At 48.6% G+C, this 11,718-nt stretch overlaps 1 protein-coding gene across 1 annotated transcript in view; it reads left to right on the forward strand.

The window, feature by feature from the left end:
- Positions 1 to 913, forward strand: part of LOC104287012 (grifin-like) — a 2,603-nt gene extending 1,690 nt beyond the window's left edge. Inside the window, exons 3-5 of the mRNA XM_009885662.1 lie at positions 6 to 25; positions 120 to 282; positions 749 to 913. Of these exons, the coding sequence (XP_009883964.1) occupies positions 6 to 25; positions 120 to 282; positions 749 to 913 (348 nt within the window). The remainder of the gene's footprint in view (positions 1 to 5; positions 26 to 119; positions 283 to 748) is intronic.
- Positions 914 to 11,718: the final 10,805 nt, after the last annotated feature.

Raw genomic sequence — 11,718 nt, forward strand, 5'->3', positions numbered from 1 at the left:
GCGAGACCAGTTCCAGTATGAGCATGTAAGGACACGCTCTGCTCGCAGCTTTCCTGGCTGGTGAGAGCTGGCAGCATCGCTCCACAGCTGTCCATCACTTCTTTCTCTCACTGTCTTAGGTTTGAAATTAATTTGCTCTGTGATCCTGGAGACCAGATTGCTCTCCACTTTAACCCTCGCTTCTCCAGCTCCAGAATCGTCTGCAACTCCTTCCTCGCCAACCACTGGGGGAAGGAAGAGGTTAATAACACCTTCCCCTTTGAAGCAAAGGAGCCGTTCCAGGTAACCCTATGCCACCCCATGGGTCTCCTCAGGTGGGACAGGAGTGACCCAGCCAATATTGAGGTCCTCCTCATGGATCTAGCTCCGCCTTTCCTGCTGGCACCATACCCAGTGACAACCCCCCCTCTTGCTCTGTCTCCTGTTAGTATTTCTGCTGTACACTGGTTTGCTGCTGACTTACACGCAACTCGGGCACAGACATGCAGAGCCTCAGTGGTAATCCCTGGATGTGTTTTCAATTTAGGCTTTGCATTATCACCAGCTTCTTCTACTACAAAGTGAAGAACTCAATTATTCCCTCCTTTTCCCCGAAGAGGGGGTGAGCAGTGTGTCTGTTGGCCCTGGCAGGATTTGAAGTGGGTTGTAGATGCATGTGCCCAGATCCGGGCACTCACTGACATGGTAGCAGCAAGGTCCACTGAGGATGTGGGGCCATATGATGAACCTAACACAGTCTCTCTTTCAGGTTGAAATCTACTCTGACCAGGACTATTTCCACATTTTCATCGATGAAAACAAAATCTTGCAGTACAAGCACCGGCAGAAGCAGCTTTCATCCATCACCAAGCTGCAGATTCTCAATGATATTGCCATTTCTTCAGTGGAAATCACCAAACGAGGCCTTTACTAGACACCAGAGTTGGGACACTCTTGCAGAACATTCCCCCTTAAGGTACTGACCCAGCTGGAGACCATCTCCTCCCCTTCTCCACCTAATACATGCCATCACTGGCCAGGGAGATTGCTACGCATGTGTCCTCATAGTGGAAGTGATGGTCATACCCATCACAGACCACAGCACTAAGGTAGCGCCCAACCACATTGCTAGCCGCAGCCCAGATCATTGAAAACCTTCTGCCCTTCTGCACAATGGGATTTGTAGGTCTTATCATCTTTGTTGTTGGACAATCTGACAGATCAGGTCTGCCTTGAGTAGTCTGGACACCTGAATGTTGCCCTAGAAGTTGTGTTTGCCCAAGAGCAGGGTGTGAATTAGCACTAGTCCTCAGCTGGCCATGTGGTGAAGGATGTAATGGGTGTGGATGTTAGGGGTGGAAAGGGGCATTTCTTTCCAGGAGTTGGATAAAAATGCTACCGTATTTGCCAATAAAATCAAATAAGGAAATCCCTGCTGAGATGCCCCTCACTGTGCAGATCAACTGAGTTATTCATTCCCTGCAAACCTCCGGCACAAGGTACGAACAAGGGCTGGCGACTGGGCAGGAGAACACAGGCTGAGGACTGCTTGTTTTCAGCACTGGGAAAATACTGCCATTTCACTTTGAGGGCTAACACAAAATGAAGGTCCCTTGTGGGTAGACCAGGGTGCTAAGATTCAACTTGCAAGATATTTCCAAAGATTCCTTTCACCACTTGAGAGATGTTTGCTCAGCCTGAGTCCTGCCAACTCCAGGCTAGACAGACCCTAAGAGTGATGTAGAGAGTCAGAAAAGGGTAAAAGCTTAAACAGACACACAAAAGCATGTAGTCCCTTCATCATGCACCAGAAATGCAGCTGGATTCCAAAGAAAAAGGATCTGAGTAAATCAGGGTCTAGAAATTATGATAAGTTCGGAATGAACAAAGTGCCATTATTCCTGTGGATAGCCTCTGGCTTTTCTCTTTGCTCTGCTTTCTTGTTTTCTTTTCTCCTCCTTTTTAGTTGTCTTTAAAAACAGCCCACTTGTCCCTTGCACCCTCTTCTCTTTTCCACCCTCTTCCTGGGAGCGCACCATATCTCTGACTCCTCGACTGGGCCACAGCAGGCTAAAAGATGTTATTTTTACTTTGTTTTAATTACTCATGTCATAAGAAGCGTAATGTCACAGTGTTAAATGTGAACAGAAACTCACTCCAAAAATGCAATTACAGCTGCCCCCAATTCACTCCTTTGTTCCTCAGACATAAGACAGACCACATTCCTGATGCAAAAGGCAAAGACAATCCTGCCTTGCCAGTCCTTCCCATCAAGGAGGAATCACTTGGTAAGAAGTCAGCCCTGATCTATCCTTGCCTTTGGGTGAGATCTCTGAAGGTCACAGCTTTTCTCCAGCCTTTTCTCAAGTTGTTCAAATTGGCCATTCCCAACTCTTCTCTCTATTTATAGTTTGAAGGACTTATGAGGAAGAGGTGACTGTGTAGCCAACCACAACACATGATGACACCAAGCTGACATTTATGAGTCTGCTAAAAAGTTTATAATGTTTTTACAGACCATAAGAAACACTAACAGAAAACCATCTTGTACTCATGGCAAAGAGCGCAACGGGAACACAAAATGGTCCCAAACAGTACCTCCTCCCTCCAAAAAGAACAGAAAATACGGTTTGGAAATGGCCATCGTCTTGTTTGCAAGTCAGGAAGGCTGGAGATGGCGAGACTTCTTCTGGCCTGGAATACATCCATCACCACTGGGACAAGAGGGTTGGCTCAAATCCTGGTTGTCATGATGTAACTCAGGGGTTCAACAAACTTTGCTCTTACAGCTGTCCCTTCAGTAAAAGAGGCACAAACGCAGACAAAATCAGGCCTGCAGGGATCTCTGTGTCATACATCTGATAATGCTGAGCTGCATTTGAAAGAAATCGTTCTTTTTATTTGTGCTTCTTTGGGGGTTGATAAAGACAGATCATTTTTCATGGAGGAAAACTGATGAAATGATTTATAAGGGTAATACTTTGTACTTATATGGCCGCAAACTCCATCTATAGCCACTGCTGCAGAAACACACCACAATTGCATTATTCTCCAGGAGCGAGCACAAAGGACCACAGACAACCCGGGCAAAAAATAGTTCAAGTACAAATAAATGAAGAGATGCCACAAAAAATCAGGCAGCGGCAGAGATTATGCCCTGACTCCTGAACACGTTCTCCTCAGCTTCTGCCAGCGGCTGATCTCACTCCATTACCATCTGCACCGAGAGAGCCCAATCTCTCCTGACACATCCACAGCGTTGCTGCTGGCTTCAGGATTGCATCTGCTGCCTCCTCCAGCCAAAACACTCCCAAGGGTGAAGGGGTCTTCAGAGCAGAAGAGCTCTGGGGAGCTACAGACCATCTCTGGGAGGAAAACTCCAGGGCTGGCTGTTTATAGCTGTTTTGCACAGTTTTATGGAGAATGAGAGATGCCCTCCAAGTCTGTGACCCTCATCTGCCCCTTAAGGAAAAACTCTGGAGGAAAATGAAACCCGACAATTATGATGGTCAATTAAACTCTGAGGAGCTCAGGAGGGGGTTTGGCACATCAGACTCGCAGAGAGGCATTGAGTGCTGGTGTTGAGGTGATCAAAGGGAACAAACCAATCCTTCTTCCAAATTTAAACCAGCTTTCCTATTCATAACCTGGGGTTTGAAACTGGGGAGGGAACTGGTGCAGACGAGCTGCTGCCCGGGGTGTATTTCGGAGAGCTGGAAGCCTTTTGAAGAGGATGGAGCAGAGGCAGCTGTGGGTGCAGCTGTGGGGGCATTTCACTGCCCAATCTAAAGGTCAGGATCAATATTTTTGCTGCAGCCGAGTGCAGCGCAGGAGCTGGGCTGAAACGCTTCCAGAGAGGACAATTACTGCGGGATGGGACAGGGACTGTCCTAGGCAGGATCTGCTTATAAAGCAGCAGGTGCTGCCCTTAAAGCTTGCACGAACTGGAGAGGGACACCTGAGAGAGGTGTCCCTCAGGAGGCGAAGCTTACAGAGGTGGTGGTCTCCCACGTGGGCTCTCTTTTTCCCACTGATTCTCTTCATTTGGGTCGGATCTGCAGAGCTCAGTGAAATGCTCTGGCTTGTCCTCAGATCAATGAGAGGAAAATCAGGCTTGTAATCCTTCGTGCCTGAGCTGTGCCAGGACTCCCAGGACCAAGGTCCCCTCTGGCAGTGTCATAGCGCTGCAGATCTCCTGCGGAGCATCTGCCGATGCATGATCAGAGCGCGCTCCTTGGTGCCGCTGACACTGCTGGCAATCATCGCGCACCCCAGCAGCAAGCACCGGCAATTTCCTCACAGGCGGGTGAGCAAACGGCTCCCACGTCAGCGACACTCACGTCTCATCAGCAGAGCAGCGGCCTGGAGACATCGGACTGAGTGACGCTGTCTCTGCCGGCCTTAGCAAGGGACACTTGAATATCAGACACTGGGTCCTGCCTCGAGACAGCGTGAAAAAGGGGCAAGGACTTGTTGCCGATGCAGTGGGAAAGACTTCTAGGAAAGAACAAAAAAAGGAGAAAGTAATGCAGGTTGCATCTGCCCTATACTCACTTTCTGACTCCATGCCTACTTTTTTTTGACATGGCAACCCCTCTAAAACAAAAAAACCTCTTTGATGCTGGAGGTTTAGCTACTTACTCATAGCTAGAGGGCAGGTCTGGTGAAGAAAGACAGGAGGAGGGCAGTTGTTAACCATTTAACTGGCAATTTTCTTTCTCCTCCTATTTCAATGCCCCCACGAGCATCTCCTGATGGACAACAGAGCTGCACCACAGCAAAGATCTCCTCTCCACCGGTCTTAAGCAACTGTGTTGTGCGGCTCAGTGATCCTGGCTCCATGTCTATGCTGTCTCTAATTCCCTGCGTTCCCCGAGGCCTCGGTTTTCCCAAGACACTGCCCCCGAAGTAGCTGCTAGGAAACGCAGACCTTGTCAGACTTTTTTCCTTACATCTCTGAGCCCTTAGATAAGGGGCTGCTTATTCAACAACATGTGAAACTTCTTAAATGCTCAGGAGTCACAGGTGTTTGCTGGCAGGACTGAGGAACGCGAAGGGCAAATGTTCAGCCTTTTCCTGATGAGTATGAGAAAAAAAACAAACAAATAAAAGAACCAACAAACCCAAACAAACAAGAGAAGAGAAGTAACTCTCAGTTCTGGCTGGGAAGAAGCAGCTCTCGGGCACCAGGCAGCTTCAGATTGGAGCTGGAAAAAAAGTCTCAACTGGAAAGCAGAGGGATGTTTCCTTTATTGACTTTAAGAGAGCTTTATAAAGCCATTTTAACTCACACCATCTCCATTTGGAGCCAGCTCAGGCAGGAAAGTACACCTCTCAGCCCTGATCTTGCATGCATGGTGGCAGGTACCAGCTGCAGACTTTAAATGCATGCTGGAGAGGGATTATTTTCTGAAGAAAAAGATCTGCTCTGGAGGTTGAAGAATTGGAAGCTGATAGTATCAGCTTTATTTGGCAGCTATGCTATTGTACATCACTGCTGTCTAAGGAAAGGGTGAGAGAAATTAGCCTGATGCCCAAATTTCCCAGCCCTCTAGTTCTGCAGTCTGGTCAAGACCCTCTTGCCAAAGCTGGATGCAATCTGTCATGTCATTCCTTCAAGCTACATGAACATAACTGGCCAAATCTCTGACTTTACCAGAGCTTCATGAGGCTTTCTCTGCACCACTGTAAGGCTGTCTGGGTCTTGTAAAGCACTTTGCATCCACAGGGATCCAAACAAACCACAAAAAGAAGGAAGGATCATAACACCCTTGTGTAAATGAGGAAATCGAGACACGTGGAAGAAGGGAGCAGAGAGGAGGGAGGGAAACACGTGATTTTGCCTCCAGCCTAATGCTCTCATCTTGCAGCTCGTGGCCTGGGCACGTAGCCTGTGGTTAGGTCTGGCTGGGGCTTGTGATCTATCACAGGTTGCCCCAAGCCTTAATGAGCGAACAGGCTCTGTGCTGAACCCCTCTACAGTCCACAGCACAGCCCAGGTCAAACAGACGAACCAGCCCCTTGTCTTAAACGAGGGGCCAGGGCTGCTGAGCTGCTCATTAGCCCAAGGAGTTTTCCATTCCTCTGTACACAGGTATCGTTGTTGTGGTCTCAGCTACTAATCAGCATTTCTCTGGCTTCTTTCATGCTCCAGCCCAAACAACGACCCCTTCATTTTCTTCCCCTTCCTCAATACATCACCTGTCCAAAGAAAGGCTTAGCGATTGCTGTGTGATTTATCGCACAAAAAGCTTGCTGGTTTCAAAAACTGGGAGTAAAACCGAGATGCAGCTATTTCACCTTCTAACCTCCACCTCTGCGCTAAACCCCAGCTATTGTCAGCTTTCGTTTCTTGAAGTTGCTCTCTGCTGTGAACACGGACTGGAAGCAGAAAGACAGACGTGGTCAGCGATGATGAGAGGGCAGTGATTGCACTTCCAGTAAATTGCCCGAGTCTTTCCAGATGAGTCACTGCACAGAGAGGTGAAGCATTATTACTAGAGAGAAAAAGTTTGCAACTGATCCTGACAGAATTTAACAACCTCTCAAAGCCTCTGCCTGCCTGATTTTCCATGACTAGTTGCGGAGATTCCTTCTAAAAAGCTGCCCAAAATAAATATCATCTTACGGAGTGGTTTGGGTTTTTTTCTCTTATCTTGTCAAAACACTGGAGCAGACTGCTGGAGAGCATTCAGACCCAGGATCACTTCTCTCCCTGCCTCCCAGCTGATCCCCTCTTGTAACCACAGGGCAGAAATCCTAAGGATTGCCTGGTTAGAAGTACAAACCCTCGTAAAGCTTATATTTAAACACATAGCACTCGGTCTCCAAGCTGTTGTTGCAAAACGTGCTCAAATTCTAATTCTTATTGCAACCTCATCCTGGGCGCATCTGCTTTGTGACAGCTACCTGCGAAGCATCGCCGAGGCTGAGAGTAAATCATCTTGCTCGGAAAGACAAACTCCCTCCTATTGTATTTGCCAACATCTTTATCTCCTCCCTGCCGCTAGCCCCCGATCTGGGCCCCGAGAGTGCTTTTCTCAGAGCCTTTCCTTCCTGCCTTTCCCCTCCGCAAGCCTGTGCAGCTGGGAAGAGGCAAACAGTGGCAAATTTAAAGCCTTTGTCAGAGACTTCCCCCAGATGGCAATCAGCTGATGGAACCGAGAAAGCTTTGTCATCTAAAAAGCCCTTTATTAGCCTGTTGCACCTGGGTATAGAGCAGCAGGGAAGCAATATTGTTATGCAAATCTGGCAGCGTGCAGGTAGAAGGGTAGAGGACTGACTGCCTGAGCAGCCCCAGCTCTTGATATGGTTTTATCTGCCTCCCTTCTCAGTAGGGTCAGTGACAAACTGCTTAGACCCGCCTGAGTTACAACAGGGTGAAACGCAGCCCCACCAACCTGCTCAGACCACCAGGTTTCCCCAACTACCAAATCTGCTTGATTGGGGCTTGGCTTTCAGTCTGGTTCTAATTATTTCTCCCCAGGGCTGACGGTGCCTGTACTGATCAAGAGGATGAGACCGCCACACAAAGCATGGACACGGAGGAAACTCCAACATTGCTTCAACCGATCCTGTATCACTGCTCGGGGGAGAGAAGGGCTCGGTGCAGGCAGTGTCAGATGGCTGCTTTACACACCAGCTGCCATCCCTGCTAAGTCCTGCCTTCTCTTAACTTCTCAAAGACTTGACTTAGTTGGTGCTCAGTATCACTTCAAAACCTTGTGCATAATTTTTGGCAATGAATTAGGTTTCCACAGTGCTGATTTCTCCCTAAAACCCCACTTTGTTGTGCAGTACGTCTCCACTTAGTGACTCTCCTGCTAATGAGATGGGGTAAAATTCACTTGCTGTGGTCCCATTCTTAAGCAGGATCCCTGCAGGAGCACATTCAGCCCTGCGTTCCCCAGCCTGCTACTTGCCTGCACTTCTGCACAAACCAAAAGCAAAGATATCTGAAAGACAGATTTTTCAATCACACTAATGCCAAAATGGTGTTTCATTGTTCTGGAGCGAGTGAACATCGTATCAGACAAATTCTTCTGTACTAAATTATCTTTTTATTTCAGCCACTACATTTCCGGACCACTCAATCTAAGAGGCTTCCAATAAAAAGGATGGAAGATAAAGAATTTGGCACATATCTGTTTATGAAAACAGACATCAGTGAATATTCTCAGGCATAAAAATGCACACATTCTCCATTTAAAATCCTCCAAAGGACACTTGGAATAGTTTAAATGTTTCATTCTTTGATTGAGAGGGAAGAATAGGGGGAGAAGAAAGGTTTTCACTCTCATAAAAGCAATTACAAGCAACAAACATCAATTCCCAGATGTTTTTTATTTGTTTTGTGATTTTATTTTCAAAGAATCTGAAGAGCACTTGGCATCCTCTGTGTATTGTCTTTGACTGTGTGCAGCGTTGGCCTCTTATCTCATTCCGGATTCACAGCCGCGTCAATGCGCTGACATCAGCGAACGCCAGGCCAGAGATATGCCGAGGACCCGGACCGCGGTGCCAGAAATAGCTCGTGTCCTCACCGAAACCGCGGTGCCGGAGCAACGATGGCACAGGGATGGAGCAGCCACCAGCAGAGGGAGCGGCAAAGCCAGCTCAGAGGTCCCCCAGCCCGGTGGCACGCAGGATTTGGGGAGTTTTGTTGCTGGGTTAGAGATTTGTAAGAAAATGTCGCAGAGAAGGATGGACACCTTTTTTTATCCAATACAAGTTAGCAAATGGGGATCCTGTTACTCTCTCCTGATAGCAAGAGAGACGCAAAGAGACAGGTTTTGGTATTACTCCTTTTCATATCAGGCATCAGAAATGCTCACACAGCTCCTGCTGGGCTGTGGCGGCAGTGGGGTCCCTGGGAGGGGGAAGGAGTGTGCGCAGCACAGGGGCAGCTGTAGGGGCTCGGGAAGCCTCCCGTACCCCCGGGCCCTCCCGCCTCCATGCCATCAGTCAAAACATGTGAGGGGCAGAAGGGGTAAGGGGCAATGAAATCAGGTTTTATCCAGTGCTTTTCAAGGGCGGTCCCACCAGCACCTCCCAGCAGAACCAGTGAGAAACAATTTCACCGGTGCCAGTGTTCCCCCCGCAACAGTGAGTTGGGATGTGCTCCCAGCTCAGCTAACACAAGCAGCACCCAGACAGTCCATCCCCATAGCACCAATCTGGCCCCTGTTTGACTGAGACAAGCCCTAATTTTGTTTCATCTTTGTCAAGTGAGCAGACCCCATCCCACCTATCTGCGGGGCAAGCACAAGGCGGCGAGGGGGGGGAAAGCAGCTATGTCCTCAAAACAGGTCAAAGCGTGGCAGCTGAGACACATCAGGCATGTCAGGATACGCACTGGAAGAAAGCAAAGTGCCCTTTGGTTCGGTGCCAGCCAGCACACAGCGGGTCAAGGATTCAGCTCCACTGGGATCCCGCAGGGGGGTGCGCTCCCCAGGCGCTGGCAGGGAGTCTGTCCGAGTCCCGTCCCCCTCGAACTCAGCAGGGAGAAAAGTTTAAGTGGAGAAAGCACATGAGCTGATGTAAGTAGATGCACAACCAGAGGAATTGTTCCCCCTCCACACTCTCAAGGTCCATCTGGTCACCAGTATTAGCTGGAAAAGCCTCAGGGTTTTCTGAATGTACACCGGTTCTTGGGTCTGGGACAGTCAGAGCATCACTGCGGCTGTGTGACACCCAGCTCGGGCTGCAGCGGGAACAGAGAGGTTGTGCTGAGACAGCTATGCTAAATTTACCCCGCCCCGGGACTCTGATGAGCAGTGGACAGAGCAGGTTTGGGGAGCTGTAGCAGGCTTGGGAGCTGGTGTGAGTTTTTCTGAGATTCTGGCAAAGGCCCAAAGTGGCTGACTCACTCCTCCTCTCAGGTCAGTTCTTCACAGCTGTAACTCCGGTGAGACCAGTGGGTTATTTCTGATGTACATTGCTGTACGATCACAGTCCAGTCCATTACCCTTGCTGGTGAAGGATGGCTCCCATCTCCAGTGGGCTTTATTTAGCTTCCACTCCAAAGCTGTTCTGTAAGAGGGGAACCAATGTGAAAAAGCTACGGCGTTTCTTTGGGTTGGAGATTCCCCATCATGAGTTATTTGGCAACTGTGAACTTGTTAGAAGCAATGAACTCGTTATAATCAATGCTCTTGCCCTCTCTGTCAACTGTACGCAGCATATAGATTTGTCATTTGTTGTTAGAGATGACTTGGCACTTGTGAGTTGTGCCAATGGATGCAAAAACAGATTCATCCTAATTATATCGAACCACTGATCAACTTAGTAGTCTAGTCTAGTATTTTAAGCCCTAAAGGTTCCTTAGCAGTAAATCATGCAGGTTACAAATAAAGTGCATGGGGGAGAAAAAAAGTAAGTTAACTGCATGTATTAGCTTGAACATTTGGAAGGACAAAATACATTCAAAGAGCCCTGGCACATTTCTTCACTCTCTTCTCTTGTATTCTGTTAATACCCTACTAAAACTGTTGACTTAAACACCTCCACTCTGTTGTTTTCGGTGTGTAATGACAGGTCTGCTTTAGGGAGGCTGGGCAGTGGCTGGCAAGGGCTCGGCTGCATGGAGATTTCCAATTGCTAGCTTTGACCCTGCCCTGGGTAGTCGCCTGTTTGTGACATCTATTTGCTTGCAGAGCAGCTGTGAAATTGCAGCAGATTTTAGGTATCCGTGAGAGTATCCGTGCATTTCACTGCATAGAATAATGTGTACCTTGTGCTCTGGGCAACACACTATAATTAGTTTGTAGAAGTTGTTTGTCTCTGAAGGTCTATAAATACACATACATAAAACTATAAGGGAATAAGCAGTCACATGCTTAAAGCAAATGCATTCTAATGCAGAAGAGTTTTATACACTGATCACATTCCCCCCCCCCAAAAAATGTTGTTCCATTGCTGATCTCTTTCACTTCCCGTAATGCTGACCAAAAATATTTACTTTCTTCTTTCACATGAATAGACTAAAAGGGATGGAGAATTTCCCACTGAAAACAAGGACATTCACCATTCAGTGACAAACAGCCTTCACCTGGGCTGTATTTGTTACGTTGCTCTCTCTCAGAGAAGGCAAAGAAAGAAAATAAAAGATGAACACCTCAGGCAGCGGTATCAGTTCCTCTTGTCAAATGTTTTCCCTGTGATTCACTGGCATCACCTGGGTGCCTCCGGTCAAAAACTTCATTTTACAAACCAACCTTGTTCCCCAACCAAGCCCTTCAACTTTTTCAAGTGACTTTTTTCCATGACCCATTCTTCCCATTCCTTCAGTTTAAAAGAAAAGACAAAAAGTCGCATTTCCTTCTGGAGCGCTCCTTGCTTGAGTGGTCTCCCACCAATACCTGCTGTGGTGTTAACCGCTGACGCACTGGCCTCTGCTGGAAAGTGCAAAAGGAGGGTGGATTTGATGTTAGAGCAGAAGTCAGCACTGAAGCGCCTGGGCACCTCCCTGCCTTGCTGCAGCTGAGCCCGGGGAACCCCCAGGAGAGGAGAAGGAGAGGCGAACATCAGAGAGTCCGGCGAAGAGCATGCACGTCCCGGACTGTCTGGTCCCCGCCTGGTCCCTGCCCGGTCTTGCCCTGACTGCTCCCTGCCCGCTCCCTGCCTGTTCCCTGCCCAATCCCTGCCCGCTCCCTGCCTGTTCCCTGCCCGCTCCCTGCCCGCTCCTGCCCGGCCCAGGCGGAGCTGTCCCTTCAGCACCACGGCCGGGCGGCCGGCACG

The sequence above is a fragment of the Charadrius vociferus genome, unplaced genomic scaffold, assembly GCF_000708025.1.
Source record: "Charadrius vociferus isolate BGI_N301 unplaced genomic scaffold, ASM70802v2 scaffold430, whole genome shotgun sequence".
Taxonomy (NCBI): Eukaryota; Metazoa; Chordata; class Aves; order Charadriiformes; family Charadriidae; genus Charadrius; species Charadrius vociferus.